Below are 26,553 nucleotides of genomic sequence, written 5' to 3'. Positions count from 1 at the left end.
ATGGCATTATGAAAGTTTCCAAAGAAAAAAATGATTTTTAAGGATATTTGGCAAAGGTTAAGGATAGACATGATCCTTCTAACTCAGTGGATTGAAAATAAACCATTTTAACTTCATAAAAAGTGGAAATACTACAAATGTTTTTGAGGGAGCTAAGAGAGAAGACAGGCTCTCAAATGCTGAAAGTACATGTGTGGAATAGGAGTGAAGTGGGGGGAGGAGGAGCTTGCCAACACTACAGACATTTCCTGTGCATTTCAGAGAAAGCTACAACAGGAAAATGTGACATTCAGCAATTTAGAAGCAAGTTAGAAATTCAGGACTTCATAGAAAAAAAGGTCAGAAAGGACACCCAGGCAACTTACAATATTAAAAAAAAAAAAAAAAAAAAAAAAAAAAAAAAAAAAAAACTTCACACAGAGGGTTGCTGAATGATCCTGGGTGGTTGGTAGGGGATTATACTCTTCATGTATACTCAAGACACACAGAGCAATCTAGATGCCTAAGCCAAGTAATTGTTCCTTAGCAAAAGGAATCTTCAAGTTTGGAGGCTTTTTGGCTTCAGTAGTTTCTCTCTCTCTTTTTTTTTTTTTTTTGAGAAGGAGTTTCGCTCTTGTCGCCCAGGCTAAAGTGCAGTGCAGTGGCATGATCTCAGCTCACTGCAAGCTCTGCCTCCCAGGTTCAAGCAATTCTCCTGCCTCAGCCTCCCAAGTAGCTGAGATTACAGGCACCTGCCACCACGCCCGGCTAATTTTTTGTACTTTTAGTAGAGACGGGGTTTTGCCATGTTGGGCAGGCTGGTCTCTAACTCCTGACCTCAGGTGATCCGCCTGCCTCTGCTTCCCAAAGTGCTGGGATTACAGGCGTGAACCACCATGCCCGGCCATTACCCTCTCTTTAGTGACGACCTGCTATAGAGCAGGCTTATGGTGACTTCCAGGGGCTTCCCAGCCTGTCCGTTTGTTTAAATGGAGGGCAAGGTCAACACCTGCCTCTAGGGATCTCTTCTGAAATCTGGAAGAAAAACAAAAATGAGACTCTTGAATTATGATGTTTTACCTCCATAAAGGGGGACAAAAGGCCCAAGATTGCTAAATGGCTGCTGCTGCTGCCCAATCCTATTTAAGTTCTGATGGTCTGACCTTGGGCAAGTCATTTAGATAAAGCTAGAACCACATACCTTCCCTAACTAACCCTCTCTTTCCAGAATCCTTCACTAGATACTAAAAGGGAAAGGTGACTTCAATTTTCTCATCTGCAAAAGATAAGCTCCCAAGTCTGTAGGTTCACAGGACAGGATTTGGAAGGCATTGCATCCAGACCTAAAAGTCTTTTAAAGTTTGATAAGTTTGATTTTCTTAAAGATGGCAAGTAAAATACTAAATGTCATTCTACACGTTTTGTTGCTGAACATAAAGCTGATTTTATAGAGAAGCTTTTCTTTTTTCCAAAAATTGCCTACTTATAAAAAATATTCGTATTTATTGCTTCAACGGTATCATTTCTTTTTTCTTTTTAGGGAACAGGGCCTCACTCTGTTGCCCAGACTGGAGTGCAGTGGTACAATCATAGCTCACCGCAGCCTCAAACTCCTGGGCTCAAACTCAAGCAATCTTACTTCCTCAGCCTCCTGAGTAGCTGAAGCTATAGGCACAAGCTAATGCACCAGGCTCCAACAACGACATTTTAATCACACCAAAACACAAGATCTTGGCTGGCCATGGTGGCTCATTCCTGTAATCCCACGACTTTGGGAGGCTGAGGCAGGAGGATAACTTGAGCCCAGGAGTTCAAGACTAGCCTGGGCAACATAGTAAGACACTGTCTACCAAAAATAAAATGAAATATTAGCTGGGCATGGTGGCATGTTCCTGTAGTCCCAAGTACTCAGGAGGCTGACGTGGCAGGATCACTTGAGCCCAGGAGTTCAAGGCTACAGTGAGCTGTGATCATGCCACTGCATTCCAGCCTGGGTGACAGAATGAGACCCTATCTCAAAAAAAAAAGGGGGGGCTGGGCATGATGGTTCACGCCTGTAATCCCAGCACTTTGGGAAGCTGAGGCAGGCAGATCACCTGAGGCCAGGAATTCAAGAACAGTCTGGCCAACATGGTGAAACCCCGTCTCTACTAAAAATACTAAAATTAGCTGGGTGTGGTGGTGGGCGCCTGTAATCCCAGCTACTCGGGAGGCTGAGGCAGGAGAATCGCTTGAACCCGGGAGGCGGAGATTGCAGTGAGCCGAGATGGCGCCACTGTACTCCAGCCTGGGTGACAGTAAGACTCTGTCTGAAACAAACAACCCCACAAGATCTGAGGAAAAACAGGAACTAGGAAAATGCTGGAGTTAACCACACTTTCCATAGAGTCAAATCTATCAAATCTGTTCACCCTGAGAGGGATTTCTCTAAAGCAACACTATCCACTTCCTCAAATACATAGAACCCTTTTAGCTAAGATTTTTTCACAACAGTTAAAAAAAAAAAGTAAAATAAAATCTGCAACACCATTTACCATTTCAAGAGGAGTTTTCAGGCCTCCTATTTAGGGCTTTCCCATTTTCCTCCTTTTGCTAAATATTTTCTGAACATTGTTACTAGGTAGAAGGAGAGAAAAATGTGGCTTTTTCATGGAGTTGTGGGAAAAGCGTCCTTCTTTGAGAAGGGCCCCCCACGCTCCTTGGGTGCCGCTGTTCCTGGGAATGGGGCTGTCAGGTGCCCACATGGGAGGTCTTCTGTGCTCTGAGCTGGCACTCCCTCCCTTTCTCTACTGCCCCCTTGACCCTACTGGGCTACTCAGAGAACAGTTCTGCTACTAAAAGTCCACTGTTTGCCCTACTCCAGCACCCCTGCTCTCTGACTGCCAAGCCCTGCCACTGTGGGATTTTCTAGAATCTTCTAGAACGCTCTTTATGCCTGGTTCTTCCAGCCTCCAGCTCAGCTGTGGACAAGGGTGTAAGCAAGGCTCTGAGCTTGGTTATCCTTATCACTGTGACTAAAACACTCAACCCAGGTCATGCTTTTAGGGAAACAGTTCACTTCTATAGTTTTAAAATGTTGAACCATATGAATCTTACCTATTCAAAAGACTAATTTAAAATTACATTTGGGAAGTGAGAAACAGGTGGGAAATAAAGAAGACTCTGACAGGAGGATGGTAACTAGGAATAGGATGCCAGGAAAACAAATAGGTCCTGAATGTCCAATTCTGAGCCCTCCCATAAGACTCAGACCTGCAGAGCGCTGACACCAGAGCTTCCATTTATGACTAGTCATAAAATATCAGCTTTCCCATACCAGCTGAGCTCATTCCCGTGGTCTTTTCTCCACAGCCTCTGAAGCTGGGCTAAAATTCTACTCCAATAAGTCAAATCCCCCCATGCAAAGACAAAACATGTCAGTGGGAGAAACAAAATAAACAAAACCGCCCCTATTTTTAGTTCCTCTGAGATACCTATTTTTTTTTATATTTTAACACCTTTGCTGGCAGGAACCTATTTATTTTAAATATCACTAAACTGAAGATTTAACTTATTTGTTCCCCTTTAGTAATACATTGCCTCAATTTTCTATGTCCTCTTTAAATTTTAAATAAAAAGTTTGTGTTTTCTCACCTCATTTAGTTTTCCCCTTTTATTTATAAATTTATCAACTAATATATATTGTATATTTAATAACTTCCAAAACGTGTACTAGGCATTGCAGAGCTGCAATATGGAATCAGGTGTTACCCCAAAAACTTACTAGCAAGGAAGTTAGCAAATGTATACATAAATAACTACATAATAAAAGATAGAACATCAAATGTCTTAAAAAGAAGTAAAATAAAGTGGAAGGGTTGAAGAACTTTGAGGAATAGAAGTTCTAGGTATATGCCGTGTCAGAGCTATTCCAAAAAGGGTGTCTTAGTGTCTTAGTGTCTTAGTGTCTTAGTGTGGTCGCGGTGCCGTAACAAAATACCATAGACAGTGTATCAGTCAGGGTTCCCTAGAGGGACAGAACTAATATATATATATATATTATATATATATATATATAGCCTTCATATATATTATATATATAGCCTTTATATATATATTATATATATATAGCCTTTATATATATATTTTATATATAGCCTTTATATATATATTTTATATATATAGCCTTTATATATATTATATATATAGCCTTTATATATATTATATATATAGCCTTTATATATATATTATATATATAGCCTTTATATATATAATATATATAGCCTTTATATATATAATATATATAGCCTTTATATATATTATATATATATAGCCTTTATATATATATAATATATATAGCGTTTATATATATATATAATATATATAAAGGAGTTTATTAAGTATTAACTTAAACGATCACAAGGTCCCACAATAGGCTGTCTGCAAGCTTGAGAAGCGAGGAGACCCAATCTGAATCTCCAAATTGAAGAACTTGGAGTCCAATGTTGGAAGGCAGGAAGCATCCAGCACAGGAGAAAGAGGTAGGCTGGGAGGCTAGGCCAGTCTCACATTTTCATGTTTTTCTGCCTGCTTTATATTCGCTGGCAACTGATTAGATTGTGGCCACCAGATTAAGGGTGGGTCTGCCTTCCCCAGCCCACTGACTCAAATGTTAATCTCCTTTGGCAACACCCTCACAGACCCACCCAGGAACAATACTTTGCATCCTTCAGTCAAGTTGACACTCAGTATTAACAATAACAGGGCTGGGCGTGGTGGCTCACGCGTGTAATCCTAGCACTTTGGGAGGCCAAGGCAGGTGGATTGCCTGAGCTTAGGAGTTTGAGACCAGATTGGGCAACACAGTGAAACCAAGTCTCTACTAAAATACAAAAAATTAGCCAGGCGTGGCGGTGTGTGCCTGTAGTCCCAGCTACTTGGGAGGCTGAGGCAGGAGAATTGCTAGAACCAGGAGGCGGAGATTGCAGTGAGCGGAGATTGCAGTGAGCCAAGATTGTGCCGCTGCATTCCAGCTTGGGCAACAGAGTGAGACTCCGTCTCTCAAAAAAAAAAAAAAAAAAAAAAAACCATAACAGGTGGGTTGGCCTATACAATGGACACGACACTGTTCTGGAGGCTAAAAGTTCCAGATCAAGGTCCAACAGGGTGAGTTTCCAGGGAAGCCTCTCTTCCTGGCTTGCAGACAGCCACTTTGTCCTCATATGGACTTTCCTCTCTGTGTGCACGGAGAGAGCCAGCTCTCTGGTGTCCCTTTTTTTTTTTTTTGAGACAGAGTCTTGCTCTGTCGCCCAGGCTGGACTGCAGTGGCACGATCTTGGCTCACTGCAAGCTCCACCTCCTGGGTTCACGCCATTCTCCTGCCTCAGCCTCCCAAGTAGCTGGGATTACAGGTGCCCGCCACCACGACCGGCTAATTTTTTGTATTTTTTTTAGTAGAGACGGGGTTTCACCGTGTTAGCCAAGATGGTCTTGATCTCCTGACCTCATGATCCGCCCACCTCGGCCTCCCAAAGTGCTAGGATTACAGGCGTGAGCCATTGCGCCTGGCCTAGGTGTCTCTTCTTGTAAGGACACTAGGTGCCTGGATCAGGGCCCCACCCTGATGACCTATGTTCACCTTAAGTACTTCCTTAGAGGTTCCATCTTCAAATACAGTCACCTTGTGAGCTTCAATGTATGAATTTTGGGAGGACACGGACATTCGGTCCCCACCAAAGGGATTGAAAGATAAAAAAGAAGCCGGGCAAGGTGGCTCGCGCCTGCAATCCCAGCACTTTGAGAGGCTGAGGCGGGTGGGTCACTTGAGGTCAAGAGTTCAAGACCAGCCTGGCCAACATGATGAAACCCCATCTCTAATAAAAATACAAAAATTAGCTAGGCGTGGTGGTAGGTGCCTGTAATCCCAGCTAGTTGGGAGGCTGAGGCAGGAGAATCAATCCCGGGAGGCAGAAGTTTGCAGTGAGCCAAGATCATGCCACTGCACTCCAGCCTGGGCAAAAGAGCAAGACTCCGTAAAAATAAAATAAAATAAAATAAAATAAGAAAGAAGAAGGCATTCTACTGGAAAGAAAAGTATGAGGTGAGGTTGGAAAGGGAACAGCATTTTTGGAACACTACATGGTTGAATGTGGTTCAATAGCCAATGAAGAGGAACAGCAGGAATAGTGTTGGAAACTTGGTTGGGTGCCAGTTTGTGGTGCGCTGAATGCCAGGTTTAGGACTTTAGATTTCATTCTGTAGGTATCCAGGAGTTATAGTAAAAAGTTTTAAGTAGAAAGGCTGTATTACAGGAAGATTAACCTGACAGGTAGCACTGCAATGATGTTGAGGTCCTGCCGATCTAGGAATTTAGGAAACTCCTGCCACTCAAAGTAGAAAAAACCTAAACTGTTTACAACGCAGTTTCTCATATATTATCTTAGACTGACCTTCACAATTAGAACTAAGAGCTGGCCGGGCGCGGTGGCTCAAGCCTGTAATCCCAGCACTTTGGGAGGCCGAGGCGGGTGGATCACGAGGTCAGGAGATCGAGACCACGGTGAAACCCCGTCTCTACTAAAAATACAAAAAATTAGCCGGGTGCAGTGGCGGGCGCCTGTAGTCCCAGCTACTCAGGAGGCTGAGGCAGGAGAATGGCGTGAACCCGGGAGGCGGAGCTTGCAGTGAGCCGAGATTGAGCCACTGCACTCCAGCCTGGGCGACAGAGCGAGACTCCGTCTCAAAAAAAAAAAAAAAAAAAGAACTAAGAGCTATGCCACTTCTCCAGCCATATGCAGGACAAAGAAACAAAGACAACTATCTCACGTCACAGGAGCCAGAAGAAAACCAAGGTGGGGCATCACAGCCTCTGTTCAGGAAGTCCGCACCTGGATTGGCGATACTATTGCTGTGGTCTTTGTAGTAATCTTGAATCTTAAAGCAAATCCGTGGTTTCCCAGGTTGGCCTGGACTCCTGATCATAGGCCAGACTTCCTGATACTAATTTTTTTAACTTAAAAACATTTTTGACATAAAATAAATACATAAAAGTGCATAAAACATAAATGTACGGTATAATAGCTGACCACATAATATATTGTCTAAAACAGAACCCCTTTGAAAATGAAAAAAGGTTACTATTAATATTTAACCTGGCTAGGCACGGTGGCTCACACCTGTAATCCCAGCACTTTGGGAGGCCAAGGCAGGTAGATTACCCGAGGTAAGGAGTTCGAGACCAGTCTGGCCAACATGGTGAAACCATGTCTCTACTAAAAATATAAAATTAGTTGGGTGTGGTGGAGGGCGCCTGTAATCTCAGCTGCTTGGGAGGCAGAGGCAGGAGAATCACTGGAATCCAGGAGGCAGAGGTTGCAGTGAGCTGAGATCGCGCCACTGCAGTCCAGCCTCGGTGACAGAGCAAGACTCCGTGTCAAAAAAAAAAAAAAGAAATTAACTTGGTTTGAGGCTTAAACTGGGACAGCCCCAGGCAGACTATGTTGTTCACTTGATAATTATCGTGGTAAAGGTGACCACCCCCTAGTCAAGAAAACCTCTATATATCCCCTCTAGACCACTAGACCACACACCTCTCCCTCCACTCCAGATATATCCACTATCCTTACTTTTTTTTTTTTTTAGACAGATTCTTGCTCTGTTGCCTAGGCTGGAGGGCAGTGGTGCAATCTTGACTCACTGCAACCTCTACCTCCTGGGTTCAAGCAATTCTCCCACCTCAGCCGCCTGAGTATCTGGAATTACAGGTGCACACCACCACACCCAGCTAATTTTTGTATTTTTAGTAGAGACATGGTTTCACCATGTTGGCCAGACTGGTCTCCAACTCCTTACCTCAGGTAATCCACCTGCCTTGGCCTCCTAAAGTGCTGGGATTACAGGCGTGAGCCACCGTGCCCAGCCAGGTTAAATATTAATAGTAACCTTTTTCATTTTCAAAGGAGTTCTGTTTTAGACGATATATTATGTGGTCAGCTATTATACCGTACATTTATGTTTTATGCACTTTTATGTATTTCGCCATGTTGGACAGGCTGGTCTCGAACTCCTTACCTCGAGTGATCTGCCTGCCTCAGTCTCCCAAAGTTCTGGGATTACAGGTGTGAGCTACCGCACCCCTGGCCACTATCCTTACTTTATAGTAATCATTTCCCTTTTTAGTTGCTATATTCTTAAATTTAGGAATTCCCTAAAGGAAAGCAAGGATAAACCATATAATACAATGGTATAGGAGTCAGAACAAGTTCTGGCCTTTGTTCTAACATTTATTAGAATGTAATCCTAGCCAGGCACGGTGGCTCATGCCTGTAATCCCCACACTTTGGGAGGCCGAGGCAAGTGGATCGCTTGAGCCCAAGAGTTCCAGACCAGCCTGCGCACCATAGGAAGACCCTATCTCCACAAAAAATACAAAAATTAGTTCTGTGATGGTGGCGCATGCCTGTAGTCCCTGCTACTCGGAAGGCTGAGATGGGAGGATCGCTTGAGCCCAAGAGGCAGAGGTTGCAGTAAGCCCAGATCGCCCCACTGCACTCCAGCCTCGGTGACAGAGCAAGACCCTGTCTCAAAAACAAACAAAAAAAGTGATCCCGGCTGGGCGCGGTGGCTCATGCTTGTAATCCCAGCACTTTGGGAGGCCGAGGAGGGCGGATCACGAGGTCAGGAGATGGAGACCGCGGTGAAACCCCATCTCTAGTAAAAATATAAAAAATTAGCCGGGCGTGGTGGCGGGCGCCTGTAATCCCAGCTACTCGGAGAGGCTGAGGCAGGAGAATGGCGTGAGCCCGGGAGGCGGAGCTTGCAGTGAGCTGGGATCGCGCCACTGCACTCTCCAGCACTCCAGCCTGGGTAACAGAGCGAGACTCCGTCTCAAAAAAAAAAGTGATCCCATCATTTAAGCCATTTGAATATACTCAGCCTCAGTTTTCTGTAAAATTAGAAAAATCAGCATTGTGAGGGAGGCATAAGGGAGTTTAGTAAAGAAACAACGTGGGGTATTTGGCTGGTTTTTATCACACACAAACCAATGAATCTTCCTCATAACCATGAGAAATCACCATCTTTAAAGGGTTGCACTGGCTTCATGGGCTCCTGCTACATTATTTAAAAACGAAAATAAAAATACCTCCTTCATAGCATTTCCTTAGTTAGATCCAGTTGAAAGGAATAATAAGGTTAATTTTAAAAAGAAAATAAGGACAGTTAATAAAAGATTAACTACAAAGCCTAAAAGCCACACGAGTCATTCTGCACTTGCTGTGCAAACCTCTCCTCCCTGGCAACTTGACATTTGCTTTCCAGAGTAGGCTCATTTAATATTCACAAAGAAAGTTATGTGATGGGAGCTTGTTAACTCTGAGAACAGAGAGTAAACTGTCCAGGCCACTTCACCAGACACAATTAGGCTCTGAGTTGTAGGTCACATTACCATAAGCAGCTCTAGCACTCTCTGGTGTCCTCCTGCGATCATCCCTGCAAAGCTCCATGTGCCCTTCTTGGCTACTGCTTGTAATGAATTAAATATATGTTAGTGTCATAGATTAGGTCACTGACTTCCATCATCTGAGGTATGATAGAAAAAACCTCACTTGTAACATTGATGAAACTGTACTAATTCTAATCCTTAAAAAAGGGCCACAAACTCAAAGGCCTACAGGGGTGAGTGAAGTTGACTTGAGGTGGGGATGGTGGCAAACTGTCTAAAGGGACATGCCCTGTCTAAGGGGGAACCCATTACTCAGCCATGGCCATCATAACTACGCAGAAATGTAGGGCTGCTGTTGCCAGCATTTTCAATTTTTCAAGAAGCCCCAAATTCATTCATATATATATATATGTATATATATATATATATATATATATACTTTTTTTTTTTTTTTTTTTTTTTGAGACGGAGCCTTGCTCCGTCACCCAGGCTGGAGTGCTGGAGTGCAGTGGTGTGATCTCAGCTCACTGCAACCTCTGCCTCCCAGGTTCAAGCGATTCTCCTGCCTCAGCTTCCTGAGTAGCTGAGACTCCAGGCATGCACCACCACACCTGGCTAATTTTTGTATCTTTAGTAGAGACGGGTTTCACCATGTTGGCCAGGCTAGTTCCGAACTCCTGATCCGCCCACCTCGGCTTCCCAAAGTGTTGGGATTACAGGCATCAGCCACTGTGCCCAGCCCAAATTCATATTTTATACAGAATTTTCTGATTTATAAATGTGGGCAACTGATTGTAAAAAATTGGAAAAAACATTGTGACCTGTACAGAATCCAGACCCATAAATCTGTTTCTGCATCTGGAAGAGAACTTGAGAGTCTTCCAAGTTCAATGCCTTCACTCGACAGATGGGGAAAGTGAATCCCAAAGTGGACAAATGATGTTCCTATGGCCAAATAACTAGTTCAGCGGCAGAGCCGGATCTAAAAGAATACTTGCTTGCTGTCTCCTGCATCACTTTTCACTCCACCAATGAGAAAAATGTTAGTGGCTTTAGGCCTAGTTTAAAAGTTAGAGATGAGCTCACTGGCATGTGCCTGCAGTCCCAGCTACCTGGGAGGCTGAGATGGGAGGATCACTTGAGCCCAGAAGTTCAAGTCTGGCCCAGACAAGATAGCAAGACCCCATTTCTAAAAAAAAAAAAAAAGTTATCAGACCCAAGTCTGGATTACAGCGTGCCTAGAACATCATTGACTGGCCAGTCTACATTTTTACTCTCTCTGGCTTATGAGGCATCATGTTACTATATGAGGCAATGAAGTAGTATTAAGGCAGAATATTTTGGTTCTAAATTGATCTTCCCCCTCACCTGGAGCATTGCACTGCAGCATGGCCCTACCACATGGAAGGTGGGGCCACCATGTTCCCATTGTGGAAGGGAATTGTTAGGATTGTGAGTCCAACACAAGCAAGGCTCACTCAGCAGGAGGAAATTAAGTACAAAATTTGCATTCACATAACACTCCTATTAACCTCAGTGGGAGTTGTGCTTTCAGGAATTGCAGGGTCAGCAGTTGAACAGAAACTGGAATGAAGCAGTAAAGCTCATCATAGGTTGTTGTTAGGATTGTATAATTCCAGCTTCATATTTGCAAAAGAATTTTTTTTTTTTTTGAGAGACAAGGTCTTGCTCTGTCACCCAGGTTGGAGTGCAGTAGCATGATCATAGCTCACTGTAACCTCAAAAAGAGTTCATTTTTACCCTAGTGAGATCTCCCTCTACTGACTCTCAGGGCAGGGCCTACAGAAGAACCTTTGTTTGGACCCAAACTGTGGTGAGTGGTTGAAGAAAATTGGCAAATCACAGAAGTCAGGACAGGTACCAACAAAGTTTAGAAAATACACTCAGCAGTTTTTGTCCTCTTGGCCCATGGGGTTCATAATATTCCATTTTAGCAACCAGTGCCTAGGACAGTGCCTGGTACCCAGGAGATAATACTATTTAGTGAATGAATGAAAGAAAGGATAGACAGTTCCCATGCCTTGCCAGACTCATTTAATATAATTCCTATCTTAACATGGCAGAATGAGTGACTACCTCAGCTGCTTCCCTGGAGCCATCCAAGTAAAGGCCAAGAATAAATAGGAGGAGCAAGCTCTGGGGCTGTCTCGGCACAAAGCCATGCCCTTTTCAGCTATGCATGGCTGGATGTGGGGGTGGGGGCCTGTTGAGGCTACTGCTGGGCCTCCCTGAGTTGGTAAGCTGAAAAGTTTCTGCAGCCTTCCATGATTCTTTTTTTTTTTTTTTAATTTTTATTTTTTAGACTGGGCGCAGTGGCTCACGCCTGTAATCCCAGAACTTTGGGAGGCCAAGGCAGGTGGATCATGAGGTCAGGAGTTTGAGACCACCCTGGCTAACATGGTGAAAACTCGTCTCTACTAAAAATACAAAAATTAGCCAGGTGTGGTGGTGTGTGCCTGTAATCTCAGCTACTCAGGAGGCTGAGGCAGGAGAATCACTTGAACCTGGGAGGCGGAGGTTGCCGTGAGCCAAGATCATGCCACTGCACTCCAGCCTGAGAGACAGAGCAAGACTCTGTCTTGAAAAAAAATAAAAATAAAAAAAATAAAATTTTTATTTTTTAGAGATGGGGTCTTGCTAAGTTGCCCAGCCCAATCCCATTACTCAACATCTTTTTGGGGAACTGAGAGTTCAGAAGGACAAGTAAAAAGCTAATACCCTCTCCTTGTAAATGCCAAAAAGCCTAATAAACCAAATAAACAAAACACCCCCCCCTTTTTTTTTTTCTGAGACAGAGTCTCGCTCTACCACCCAGGTTGGAGTGCAGTGGTGTGATCTCGGCTCACTGCAACCTCCACTTCCCAGGCTTAAGTGAGTCTTGTGCCTCAGCCACCTGAGTAGCTGAGATTATAGGCCTTGGCCACCATGCCTGTCTAATTTTTGTATTTTTAGTAGAGACAGTGTTTTGCCTTGTTGGCCAGGCTGGTCTTGAACTCCTGGCCTCAAGTGATCCACTCAACTCAGCCTCCCAAAGTGCTGGGATTACAGGCATGAGCCACCACACCCAGCCAACAGAGCACCCTTCAATCAATTCCCCCCAAGCAGGGCCATCTTGTGCTCATGAACAGCAAAGTATGCTTATTACAGCTGTACCATTGTAGCTAATGCTGTAATGTACCATTTTCACATTAAAGTAGGTTACAACTAGATAGATACGGCACCCTAGACCCAAGCAAGCATGTTTAAAATTAAGGTCACAGAGGTGAATAGGGCTTAAAAAAATACTACCTAGTTCTTTCCTCTGTCTGTAATAGTAAGTTAGGCTCTATAGCTGAACCTACTCAAAAATCTGAGAATTTCTCCATATTAAACAGCTTTCTTAAAACAGAAGTCTATCCTATGGAATCCATTCCAATGTTTTACATGCCTTAAAATTCTCAAACCCCTAGTCCGAAATCCCCTGGACCATGCCATGCCCCTGGTTCTTTTTGTACTGAGCCCAGGGCAAATGGTTGACATCTTATCAAAACCCTTGATTGGTTGAAGGCTATTTATTTATTTATTTATTTGTATTTATTGTTTTTGAGACAGAGTCTCGCCCTATTGCCCAGCCTGGAGTGCAGTGGCGCGATCTCCGGTCACTGGAACCTCCATCCCCTGGGTTCAAGCAATTCTCGTGCCTCAGCCTCGAGTAGCTGGGATTGCAGGCGTGCACCACCACACCCAGCTAATTTTTTGAATTTTTAGTAGCGATAGGGTTTCACCATGTTGTCCAGGCTGGTCTTGAACTCCTGAGCTCAAGCAATCCACCCACCTCGGCCACCCAAAGTGCTGGGATTACAGGTGTGAGCCACCGTGCCCGGCCTGAAGGCTGTTATTTAAAAACTGAATTATCCAGCTCCTGATGATAATGATCATGACTTAATACCTTTCTGTGTCCTCCAATAAAGTCTTCAAGTACAGCTGGAATTCAAGTTATTTACCATCCTTGAACCTTTCTTTAATGTTCTTAATATTCTTCTTTAACTATGGAAAAACTGAATCTATCATTTTGCTAAAAGTTTAACCAGGACACCTTATAAAGAAAAAGAAAACCTACCATTTTTACATCTCTTTCCTCCCTCCCCTCCCCTCCCTTCCTCTCTCTTTCTCTTCCTCTCTCTCTGTCTCTTTCTTTGACAGAGTCTCACTCTGTCACTCAGGCTGAGTGCAGTGGTGCGATCTTGGCTCACTACAACCTCCACCTCCCAGATTCAAGCAATTCTTGTGCCTCAGCCTCTCGAGTAGCTGGGATTACCTGCACATGCCACCACACCCGGCTAAGTTTTGAATTTTTAGTAGAGATGGGGTCTCACCATGTTGGTCAGGCTGGTCTCGAACTCCTGACCTCAAGTGATCCACCCGCCTTGACCTCCCAAGGTGCTGGGATTACAGGCGTGAGCCATCACGCCCAGCCTATTTATTTATTGTTTTTTAGAGACAGGGTCTTGCTCTGTCACCCAGCTGGAGTGCAGTGGTGCAATCATAGCTCACCGCAGCCTGGAACTCCTGGGCTCAAGCGATCCTCTTGCCTCAGCCTCTCCAGTAGCTGGGACTACAGGTACATACCACCATGCCTGGTCATTTTTACATTTTTTGCTCTCCTTTTGAAAAATGATCGAACTCTATTCCTAACCCAGTTAGGATAATTTACAACAAATAATCACTATGTCATCAGTCATTAGGGTGAGATATTTATGATTAATTTGTTTTCTTGAGATACTTGATTCAAAGATGTTTACGATTAATTTGTTTTATTTATTGCAAAAAAAAGAAAAAAGAAAAAAAAGCATTTGTTTAAAAGCTACCTCAAAATGTCTCCTACCAAACATGATTTGGCAATCTTTTTGCATGATTAGTATGATGGCAGTAGGACAGTAGGAGCTTTGTTTAATAAGCAAACATGATGAAAAGTCCAAAAGGTGCTATGCAAAAGATCAGAAGGAAGATGTTTTTTCTGAGACTCTCTGCCAACTGTTATTTCTTCTGATGCCTTTCCTGCTTCTAGAACAAGGCTTAAGACAGCTTCTTTGTTCCATTTCTGACCACTACGTGGCACCAGAACTTTGAATTAGGAAATAGAAAAAAAATCTGCTTAACTAGTCTTCATATGATTTGCTGTGATTCTTTAATCAATGCCTCTTAAAAATAATTCATTTATGGCCGGGCGCAGTGGCTCATGCCTGTAATCCCAGCACTTTGGGAGGCTGAGGCAGGCGGATCACGAGGTCAGGAAATCAAGACCATCCTGGCTAACATGGTGAAACCCCGTTTCTACTAAAAATACAAAAAATTAGCCGGGCATCATGGTAGGCACCTGTAGTCCCAGCTACTTGGGAGGTTGAGGCAGGAGAATGGCGTGAACCCAGGAGGTGGAGCTTGCAGTGAGTCGAGATGGGGCTACTGCACTTCAGCCTGGGCAATAGACCGAGACTCCATCTCAAAAAAATAAATAAATAAATAAAAATAATTCATTTATTTTTTTCAGTGATTTGGAATATGGTGGCTCTCTGCCATTTGTTGTTTTCTTTTCTTTCTTTCCTTTTTTTTTTTGCTTTTGAGACAGAGTCTTGCTCTGTTGCCCAGGCTGGAGTACAGTGGCGCGATGTTGACTCACGGCAGCCTCCACTTCCTGGGTTCAAGCAATTCTCCTGCCTCAGCCTCCCGAGTAGCTGAGACTATAGGTGTGCACCACCATGCCCAGCTAATTTTTTTGTATTTTTGGTAGAGACAGGATTTCACCATGTTGGTCAGGCTGGTATCAAACTCCTGACCTCAGGTGATCTGCCTGCCTTGGCCTCCCAAAGTGCTGGGATTATAGGCATGAGCCACCGTGCCCGGCCCCATTTGTTGTTTCTTATGTCTGTGCTATGGGGAAAAGCAGGTTAAAAAACATGCAGATCACTCTTGCCCACTACTGTGGTCACCTGGTTGGCTATAGATTTAGCAGCTTTTCTTTGTGCCACAGCAGCCTCCAGCAGCATCAGGGACACATCTGGATGTCATACTGTCAGACTCTTCTGCAAGCTTAAATGGATCTGTGATTATATCCTGTCAAAAGGCAAACCAAAATGAAAGGACAAGTTAAAGGCGTTTTGATGTACCCAAACACTAATATTTCTGTTTGATTTAGGTTGACTTACATAGAACAGAGATAAAATTTTACAATTCCATGGGATCCTGGGAGTAACATCAGTCATTCTGCCATAAAGGCACTTGCTTCCTGAAGCTTCTAATTACAACTTTCAAGATAAACTTCACTTAAAGCTTCTTAAAGATGGTCCCTCTTGGGCAGAGCATTGATTTTTGCTCAGTTGATTTTGTTTTGTGGGATTGTCATTTGCATGTGCCTTTTAAACCTCTTTGGAACTGAGATACAGAAATGCTAAAACAACTTCTCTTCCCTTATTCTAATCTCCAGAAACATTTATACTAAACAGGAAAGTGAGTCCCAGATGTAGGGCTGTCACTAGCAATTGCTGATGCTCAGATGAAATTGCCAACAATGGCCAGACAGATCTCAGAGGAGAGTAAGATAAGACTGCTGTATTTATTTAAAAGACAAGACTGCTGTATTTATTTCCCCTCCTTTCACCTCCAAATGAGATACCTCTAACAATAGTACCACTGGGACCAGAGAAAAGCCAGGTACAAAGATAGGAAATCAAGAGCACAGGGGCTGGGCACAGTGGCTCACGCCTGTAATCCCAGCACTTTGGGAGGCCGAGGCAGGCAGATCACCTGAGGTCAGGAGTTTGAGACAAGCCTGGGCAATATGGCAAAATCCCATCTCTACTAAAAATACAAAAAATTAGCTGGGTGTGGTGGCACACATCTGTAGTCTCAGCTACTCGGGAGGCTGAGGCAAGAGAATCACTTGAACCTAGGAGGTGGAGGTTGCAGTGAGCTGAGATCACATCACTGCACTCCAACCTGGGTGACAGAGCGAGACTCCATCTCAAAAAAAAAAAAAAAAAAAGCATGAACATGCCACTTTAAATAATGGTAATGAATTCATTATAACATAAATTTACAGTCCTACTACTTATTCTAGTCACTGCAAATAGAGGGGTGTACAAGGCAGGCACAGACTCTACGTTCATGAAACTGATAGACTGGTGGACCCTTTACTAAAGTGACTGACTTCCTGCTGACCTTGGTCTCTCTGTCCCTCAGTGTCTACCTTTCTGAAATGAAGAGGTCTGCCTGCATCTGGTAAGATGAGCATCTGGCAGAGGATCTCCAAGCCTGGAAGAAGGCCAGCTCTGCTGGTTGCTACTGCTAGGACTTCACATCAATTGCATTTCCATCTCTCAGTATACTGGAATTCCTGCTTGAAAGGGTTTGCCCTGGCCTGGTGCGGTGGCTCATGTACTCTGGGAGTAATCCCAGCACTCTGGGAGGCCAAGGCAGCAGATCACCTGAGGTCAGGAGTTCGAGACCAGCCTGGCCGATGATGAAACCCCCTCTCTACTGAAAATACAAAAATTAGTTGGGCGTGGTGGCTACTAGGGAGGCTGAGGCGGGAGAATCGCTTGAACCCTCTTCTTTCCACTCAATGATCTATCTACCAACAGGAGATGGTGATATCAATATCACTTCTAAATGCATGCTTCTAGTTCAAAAAGATCTCAAGACTTGAAGGAAATGAAAGGTGGGGTACCCAGATAAGCAGTCCTTTCCTGCACCAACATCCTGTGATTCTATGAGAAGTATAACTATGGAGAGATGGAGCAGCACACTGGTTTAGAGTGTCAGCTCCAGAATCAGATGTGGGTGCAAATTCACCACTTTCTAGCTGTATGACTTTGGATTTGTAAATGAATCTTTCAGAGCCTCAGTCTCTCCATCTGTCAAATGAAGATAATAGGGGTGATTGGGAGGACTAAATGACAGGGTGCCTTAAACATTAACTATTCAATAAAAGTTAATTCCTCTATATTACTGCTATGGTTGTTAATGCTATTACTACCATTACTATTAAGACAGTCCATAGCCCTAATCCTGTTTGCATCATTTCAGATGCTGCACTGTTTTGTTGTTTTTTTGTTTTTGAGAGGGAGTCTCCCTTTGTTGCCGAGGCTGGAGTGCAGTGGCACGATCTTGGCTCACTGTAACCTCTGCCTCCCAGGTGATTCTCCTGCCTCAGTCTTCCAAAAAGCTGGGATTACAGGCATCCACCACCACACCCAGCTAATTTTTGTATTTTTAGTAGAGAGGGGGTTTCACCATGTTAGACGGGCTGCTCTTGAACTCCTGACCTCAAGTGATCCACCTGCCTCAGCCTCCCAAAGTGCTGGGATTACAGGCATGAGCCACCGCACCCAGCCAGATGTTGCAGTGTTTTAATAGTGCAATTGTTTTAATGGCAAAATACATTTTGTATATCAGGATTAAAAAGAAGATGAAGAAAAGAAAAAGCAGAAGGACTCTCAAGATGTTAAGTATATGCAATACCCTGCATGCCACCTGCGTGTACTGTCTGTACTCCAGCGTTTATCATAAAGGTCTTCCGTTAAGAAAAAAAAAAAAAAAAAAGATAAGAATGTCCTTCCCTAAGAGCACAAGGTTATATTCCTTGATCACACAAACTGTTTCATTTATTAAAATCTTCCTTCAGTGTCACTTATTCCCATTTCAAAAACTTGAAACTGACCTAAAGACATTGGCACATCTGCAGGCTGAAATAAATTAAAGCAGAAAGGAGACCTTATGTTGGGATAAACCAGTTCAAATATGTGGAATTTTACAATTTATATCTAAGGTCAAGAACCTCCTGTACATGCATTGCACGCACACTGGGAGGGAGAACAAGGACAGCTACGCAGAAAGAAAATGGTCGTCTGCAGAAGCAAACTCATTTAACTCCTTTTTTTAAAAAAAATAGCCAGAGTGGCCGGGCACAGTGGCTCATGCCTGTCATCCCAGCACTTTGGGAGCCCGAGGCGGGCGGCGGATTGCCTGAGCTCAGGAGTTCCCCAGCAGCCTGGGCAACACGGTGAAACCCCATCTCTATTAAAATACAAAAAATGAGCCAGGTGTGGCGGCGTGTGCCTGTAGTCCCAGCTACTCGGGGAGCTGAGGCAGGAGAATTGTTTGAACCCAGGAGGCGGAGGAGTGAGCCAAGATCGTGCCACTGTACTCCAGCCTGGGTGACAGAGCGAGACTCTGTCTCAAAAAAAAAAAAAAAAAAAAAAAAAGCCAGAGTACACCAAAAATGCTGTAGCTCGGGGAAAGACCCTCTTTACTTGTAACCATTATCTTCTGATAGCATTTTTTTTTTTGAGACGGAGCCTCACTCTGTCAGCCAGGCTGGAGTGCAGTGGCATGATCTCTGCTCACTGCAAGCTCCGCCTCCCAGGTTCACGCCATTCTCCTGCCCCAGCCTCCTGAGTAGCTGGTACTACAGGCGCCCACCACCACGCCCAGCTAATTTTTTGTATTTTTAGTAGAGACGGGGTTTCACCGTGTTAGCCAGCATGGTCTCAATCTCCTGACCTCGTGATCTGCCCACCTCGGCCTCCCAAAGTGCTGGGATTACAGGCGTGAGCCACCATGCCTTCTGATAGCTTTTATAACCAGTATTTAGGAAATCAGGTTTTAGAAGAATTAGAAAGACAGAAACCTTTCAAAATAAATGTTGATTATCACCAGCAGGTTTTCTTATCAATGAACTCTCAGGAGTTTCAAAATATCAGTGACATATTTTTGAAATGTTTAATGGCTTGAATACTCAAAAGCCAAATCTCTCTACTTTCCAAAGTATCACCTTCTTCGAACAACAGAAGAGTCAGAACAGCAGAGTGCTGAAGAATTTAATAAAGCAAAGAAAGTAAATCACTCTTTAGCTCTACAGGTGGCTTGTATACTGAGCTTGGGTTAGATTCATGCTGGTAATACTGGCTCCAGGTTTTGGGGTCCAGGATTCTTATATTTTAGGTTCAATTAACCTTCCCCAACTACAAATGTACCATTTTTGAAAGTGATTTCTCAAAAATCTCTGTGCTTTTTTTTTTTTTTTTTTTTTTTTTGAGGCAGGGTCTTGCTCTGTCGCCCAGGCTGGGGTACAGTGTTGTGATCACGGCTCACTACAGCCTCCACATCCTGGGCTCAAAACGATCCTCCTGCCTCAGCCCCCCAAGTAACTGGGATTATAGGCATTTGCCACCGTGCCCAGCTAATTTTTGTATTTTTAGTACAGACAAGGTTTCAGCATGTTGGCCAGGCTGGTCTTGACCTCCTGACCTCAAGTGGTCTGCCAGCCTCAGCCTCCCAAAGTGCTGGGATTGGCCGGGCGTGGTGGCTCATGCCTGTAATCCCAGCACTTTGGGAGGCCAAGGCAGGTGGATTACCTGAGGTCAGGAGTTTGAGACCAGCCTGACCAACATGGTAAAACCCCCTCTCTACTAAAAATACAAAATTTAGCCGGGTGTGATGGTGCGCACCTGTAATCCCAGCTACTTGGGAGGCTGAGGCAGGAGAACTGCTTGAACCCAGGAGGCGGAGGTTGCAGTGAGCCAAGACCGCGCCATTGCACTCCAGCCTGGGCAACAGGAGTGAAGCTCTATCTCAAAAAAAAAAAAAAAAAGTTGGTATTATTGGGTTTTTTTGTTTATTTGTTTTTGTTTTTTTGAGATGCAGTTGTGCTCTTGTTGCCCAGGCTGGGCAACCTAGGTGGGTGGATCACCTGGTGGCGTAAGCCACCACACCCGGCAAAGCTAGTATTATTGTACCAATGGTTTGTAACTCTACTTTTTGTTTTCCACATGATTTAAGAGACCAATGCATTTAAAATAATTATTAGTTTATGTTTTGGGGGCACAAAATGAATAAAGACATAATTTTGTGATATCAAGAACTAGAAAGACCCGGGCGTGGTAGTTCACACCTGTAATCCCAGCACTTTGGGAGGCCAAGGCTGGTGGATCATCTGATGTCAGGAGTTCGAGACCAGGCTGGCCAACATGATGAGACCCTGCCTCTACTAAAAATACAAAAAATTAGCCAGGCATGGTGGCTGGCGCACCTGTAATCCCAGCTACTTGTGAGGCTGGGGCAGGAGAATCACTTGAACCCAGGAGGCAGAGGCTGCAATGAGCCAAGATCGTGCCACTGCACTCCAGCCTGGGTGACAGGGTGAAACTTTGTCAAAAGAAAAAAAAAAAAAAAAAAAAGAACTAAAACAGTCGAGAACAAGCTTTAAAGGAGCAGAATTTTAGTATGTTATTGAAGTTAAGCTGTATAAATTCAAATTAAGGTGTCATAACTGTAGGATGTTAAACATTGTCAACAAAAAGAGTCAAACTCTAAAATACTTAAAAAGATTTATTCTGAGCCAAATAAGTGACCAATGGCCTGTGACACAGCCCTCAGGAGATCTGCAAATGTGTGCCCAAAGTGGTCACCCTATAACTTGGTTTTATACATTTTAGAGAGACATAAGACATCAATCAATACATATAATATGTACATTGGTTCAGGCCAGAAATGTGGGACAAGTAGAAGTGAGGATTTCCAGGTCATAGGCAGATTCAAAGATTTTGTGATTAGCAGTTGGTTGAGTTATAATCCAAAGACCTGGGATCAATAGAAGGGAGTGTCTAGGTTATGATAAGAGATTGTGGAGACCAAGGTTTTATCATGCAGATGAAGCCTCTAGGTAGCAGGCTTCAGAGAGAATAGATTGTAAATGTTTCTTATCAGATTTAAAGAGTCCGTTCTATCAGTCTTAAGATCTGTTTTAATGTTAATGCTGGTCAGCAGTGTCTGAATTCCAAAAGGGAGGAGGAAATAATGAGGCATGTCCAAACTTCTCCTTCCCATCGTGACCTGAACTACTTTTTCAGGGTAACTTTGCAATGTCTTTGCCCGATAGGAGGGGTCCATTCAGATGGTTGAGGGTTTAGAGTTTTATTTTATTTTTTTATTTTTATTTTATTTTTATTTTTTGAGATGGAGTCTCGCTCTGTTGCCCAGGCTAGAGTGCAGTGGCACGATCTCAGCTCACTGCAACCTCTGCCTCCCAGATTCAAGGAATTCTCCTGCCTCAGCCTCCCAAGTAGCTGGGACTACAGGTGCCTGCCACCACGCCTGGCTGATTTTTTATTTTTAGTAGAGACGGGGTTTCACCATCTTGGCCAGACTGGTCTCGAACTCCTGACCTTGTGATCCACCCGCCTCGGCCTCCCAAAGTGCTGGGATTACAGGCGTGAGCCACCGCACCCGGCCTAGAATTTTATTTTTGATTTACTTTCTCCTCATTCTGGCCTAGATTTGTCAGAGGCAACATCAATGGTCACCAAACTTTTATTTTATCTCACTGTGTTGCTAGGGTGGCACGGCTGCCTTCCCTGGGTCCATCTTGTGCCTTGGTAGGACCCATGTGGTCAAGGGGCTTAGAGCTAAAAGACATATAGCGAATTTGAAAGTTCTAGGCCAGGCCAGGCATGGTGGTTCACGCCTGTAATCTCAGCACTTTGGGAGGCTGAGACAGGTTGATCACCTAAGATCAGGAGTTTGAGACCAGCCTGACCAACATGGTGAAACCCTGTCTCTACTAAAAATACAAATTAGGGCCAGGCACAGTGGCTCATGCCTGTAATCCCAGCACTTTGGGAGGCCAAGGTGGGTGGATCATGAGGTAAGGAGTTCGAGACCAGCCTGGCCAATATGGTGAAACCCCGTCTCTACTAAAAAAGTAAAAATTAGCCAGGGCATAGTGGCACGCACCTGTAGTCCCATCTACTCTGGAGGCTGAGGCAGAAGAACCGCTTGAACTTGGGAGGCAGAGGTTGCAGTGAGCCAAGATCGCGCCACTGCACTCCAGCCTGGGCAACAGAGCAAGACTCCATCTCAAAAAAAAAAAAAAAAAAAGAAAAAAAAATTAGCCAGGCATGGTGGCACATGCCTGTAATTACAGCTACTCAGGAGGCTGAGGCAGGAGAATCGCTTGAACCTGTGAGGCAGAGGTTGCAGTGAGATGAGATCACGCCACTGCACCCTAGCCTGGGTGACAGAGCGAGACTCCGTCCCCCTCCCCCCCCCCAAAAAAAAGAAAGTTCTGGGCCAGATGGGAATGGATGTGGATAGGCATTCATAAACCCTTAAAATTTCTTAATATAAAAGCCAACAAACAAAAAGCCAAAGGTGAGGTTAAAAAATTGACTTATATTTAACTTCTATGCGTTGTGCTACTGTAATCTTCGTTTTAGTTACAGACTTACAGCAATTAGCTATACAAAACATAAGCACTGTTAAAACCTTTTAAGCTAAGGAATTCAGAGACTTCTGTTGTGCTACAATTTTTTTTGTGGTCTTTCAGTAATTTGTTCTAAAATTAATTAATTATTTATTTATTTATTTTGAGACAGAGTCTCACTCTGTTGCCAGGCTGGAGTGCAGTGGCACCATCTCAATCTCATCTCACTGCAACCTCTGCCTCCCGGGCTCAAGCAATTCTCCTGCCTCAGCCTCCCAAGTAGCTGGGACTACAGGCACACGCTGCCATGCCCATCTAATTTATTTTTTGTATTTTAGTAGAGATGGGGTTTCACCATGTTGCCCAGGCTGGTCTCGAACTCCTGAGCTCAGTCAATCTGGCCACCTTGGCCTCCCAAAGTGCTGGGATAACAGGCTTGAGCCACTGTGCCTGGCCTGTTCTAAAATTTAAAAAAAATATATGTTATCTGCATAAATCTCATAACTCAGAGTATTAAACCTAGGAGGCTTTGACATGAGGTACCTTTATATCCTCTCAGTAATAATTTTGTTTTCATTCTACGAGAAGCAGGAAATTCTTTATGGTTGGGATGGATGAAAAGGTGCCACACACATAATAACCCAGGAGGCAGAGTCCCTTATTTTACCAGCTGTTTAGGCATCTGTGTGCCCATTTTTGATTTGGAGGGTCTGAACTAATTCTCTCAAAACTGGCGCTTACAGTCTCACACACCTACCTCTTGTGTGATAGGTCCCTGGGCCTAGAGAAGGGTGCTTATATAATTTTAGTAGCACGGAATTTGGGTGCTTATATAATTTTAGCAGCACGGAATTTGCAGTGAAAAGCAGATTAGGGCCAGTGGGATTCCAAATGGGGAATTCTCTAGCCTTAGAATATCATGATTCTGGTTTCTCTGAAAGTAAAACAAGGAGATATAAATAACATTAATAATATGACAGTCAAAAGAGTATTCGTGTGTCAGAACAGAATAAGGAACCTATTCCATTTAGGGCACAAACTAAAAACATGAAGAAAAATTATAACCTGGTTTATCTTTAGAGGGTTATTGTAGCCAAGAAATAATTAATGATTCAATATGCACTCAAAAACAAAAGTCCAAGCTGGAAATCTAGTAACAAGTGTTATAGTTTTCCTTTGAAACCATTTCTCTCTCTAGCCTTCTTTTTCTTTTTTTTTTTTTTTTTTTTTTTTTGAGACAGAGTCTCTCTCTGTTGCCCAGGCTGGAGTGCAGTGGTGCAATCTTGGCTCATTGCCCTCCACCTCCCTGGGCTCAAGCAATCCTCCCATCTCAGCCTCTTAAGTAACTGGAACTACCAGCATGCACCACCATACCCAGCTAATTTTTTTGTATTTTTGGTAGAGACGGGGTTTCAACATGTTGCCCAGGCTGGTCTCAAACTCCTGGCCTCAAGTGATCTGCCTGTCTCAGCCTCCCAAAGTGCTGGGATTATGAGTGTGAACTTCTGCGCCCAGCTCCTCCTTTTATACTAAAGACAAATTATAGTAAGGCCAATTTATGTGCAAAATAAATTTTAGGCTTATTATACTTTGCCTGATCATTTGCATAAAGTCCAGCAAGAATTTGGCCATATAGGCTCTTTTCAAGTTGGCTTTGCTGGAACTTTACCTACAAATGTTATTCCAGTCAAACCCTTGGTAAAATAACCAAGTGTCTCCAATTGTCCTGTTTTGAGAGAAAAGACTCTTATTAAACTTATGCAAATAACTATTTTATTATAAAATCAGAGTACTCACGAAAGGTTTCTGAATTTTGGAGAACTTGTTAAAGCAGGTATAATAGCTAGTCAGGCGTGAGCAGGGCAGGAGAGGGCTCCCCACGCCGACTCCACCAGGAATGTCAGGGGATCATTAGGTGATGATCAGGTGGTTGTTAACTGTCTCTCGAAAATCATAATTGGTCGCAGACAGTACCAGAGAAAGGAAGTCTCCCAATAAACAGAAACACCTGAAACTGGTGATAAGCAGCTTCCCGATAAGATCTCAGGAGTTGGGCAAGTGGGCTCAAGCATGCACATTAAGAGGCAAAATGGTGGCGTTTAACTGGTATATAACCGTCTAACAACATTTGACCAGCAAGAGAAGTGCGCCTCAAGAGAGCACGCATACTGGCCAGGCACAGTGGCTCATGCCTGTAATCCCAGCACTTTGGGAGACTGAGGCAGGTGGGTCACCTGAGGTCAGGAATTCAAGACCAGCCTGGCCAACATGGTGAAACCCCGTCTCTACTAAAAAAACACAAAAATTAGCCGGGCATGGTGGTGGGTGCCTGTAATCTTAGCTAATCGGGAGGCTGAGGCAGGGAGAATTGCTTGAACCCAGGAGGCGGAGGTTGCAGTGAGCCAAGATCACACCACTGCACTCCAGTCTGGGTGACAGAGAGAGACTCCATCTCAAAAATAAATAAATAAAATAAAATAGTTCTCTCAGGTAGTGAAAGCCAAACTAACCTTTAACTCCAAAGCAGAACAGCCTCCAGATGCTGGCAACTTCTCTCCAATTGGTCTGATCAGAAAATCTTGAGCAAATCTTGAATTCTTCAAGATAGCTGCTGTTTCTACATCCACTTCAACAATTTCACCTTCCTAAAGGGTAGTATAAAAAAAAATACTAAGAGTTGCAACTTTAGTCTCAATAGAAGAAAAATGACCAAAAATATCATTTTCTCCACATCCTCACCAGCACTAATCCTTACACACTGTTGGTGGGAATTTAAATTAGTACAGCCATTATGGGAAACAGTATGGCGATTCCTCAAAAAATTAAAAATAGAACTACTATATGACCCAGCAATCCCCCTACTTGGGTATATATCTAAAGAAAATGGGCCAGGCGCAGTGGCTCATGCCTGTAATCCCAGCACTCTGGGAGGCCGAGGTGGGCCGATCACAAGGTCAGGAGATCGAGACCATCCTGGCTAACACAGTGAAACCCCGTCTCTACTAAAAAATACAAAAAATTAGCCGGACATAGTGGCAGGCGCCTGTAGTCCCAGCTACTCGGGAGGCTGAGGCAGGAGAATGGTGTGAACCTGGGAGGTGGAGCTTGCAGTGAGCCGAGATTGCACCACTGCACTCCAGCACTCCAGCCTGGGCGACAGAGCGAGACTCCGTCTTAAAAAAAAAAAAAAAGAAAATGAAACTGGCTGGGTATAGTGGCTCACACCTGTAATCCCAGCACTTTGGGAGGCTGAGGCAGGTGGATCACGAGGTCAGGAGTTCGAGACCAGCCTGGCCAATAGGCTAAAACCCTGCCTCTACTAAAAATACAAAAAAATTAGCCGGGTGTGGTGGCACATGCCCATAATCCCAGCTACTCGAGAGGCTGAGGCAGAAGAATTGCTTGAACCCAGGAGGCGGAGGTTGTAGTGAGCTGAGATTGCGCCACTGCACTCCAGCCTGGGCAACAGAGCCAGATTCCATCTGAAAGGAAGGGAGGGAGAAAGGGAGGGAGGGAGGGAGGGGAGAGAGGGAGGAAGGGAAGGAAGGAAGGAAAGCAGGAACGAAGGAAGGGGAAGGGAAGGGAATGAAATGAAATCAGTATGTCAAGGAAATATCTGCACTCCTAATATCTGCACAACTAATGTTGACTGCAACATTAATCACAATAACCAAGATATGGAATCAACCTAAGCATCCATCAATGGATGAATGGATGAGGAAAACGTGACATATATACACAATGGAATACTATTCAGATTTTAAAACAGAAGGAAATCCTGTCATTTGCAGCAAGATGCATGGAACTGCAGGTCATGTTAAGAGAAATAAGGCAAAGAAAGAAAGACAAATATCATATGTTCTCACTGATATGTGGAAGCTAAAAAAGTGGATCT

The 26,553-nt window shown here is 43.9% G+C and overlaps 1 protein-coding gene across 1 annotated transcript in view; it reads right to left on the bottom strand.

The window, feature by feature from the left end:
- Positions 1 to 422: 422 nt before the first annotated feature.
- The window catches only part of AS3MT (arsenite methyltransferase), a 48,364-nt gene continuing 22,233 nt past the window's right edge, over positions 423 to 26,553 (bottom strand). Inside the window, exons 10-12 of the mRNA XM_054436840.2 lie at positions 25,169 to 25,303; positions 15,388 to 15,511; positions 423 to 1,014 (exon numbers count right to left, since the gene is read on the bottom strand). Coding sequence (XP_054292815.1) covers positions 15,404 to 15,511; positions 25,169 to 25,303 — 243 coding nt within the window. The 3' untranslated portion in view covers positions 423 to 1,014; positions 15,388 to 15,403. The remainder of the gene's footprint in view (positions 1,015 to 15,387; positions 15,512 to 25,168; positions 25,304 to 26,553) is intronic.

This window comes from Pongo pygmaeus, chromosome 8, assembly GCF_028885625.2.
Source record: "Pongo pygmaeus isolate AG05252 chromosome 8, NHGRI_mPonPyg2-v2.0_pri, whole genome shotgun sequence".
Lineage (NCBI taxonomy): Eukaryota > Metazoa > Chordata > Mammalia > Primates > Hominidae > Pongo > Pongo pygmaeus.
Note: the sequence above shows the minus strand (reverse complement) of the source record. Positions and strands in the feature narration are given on the sequence as shown.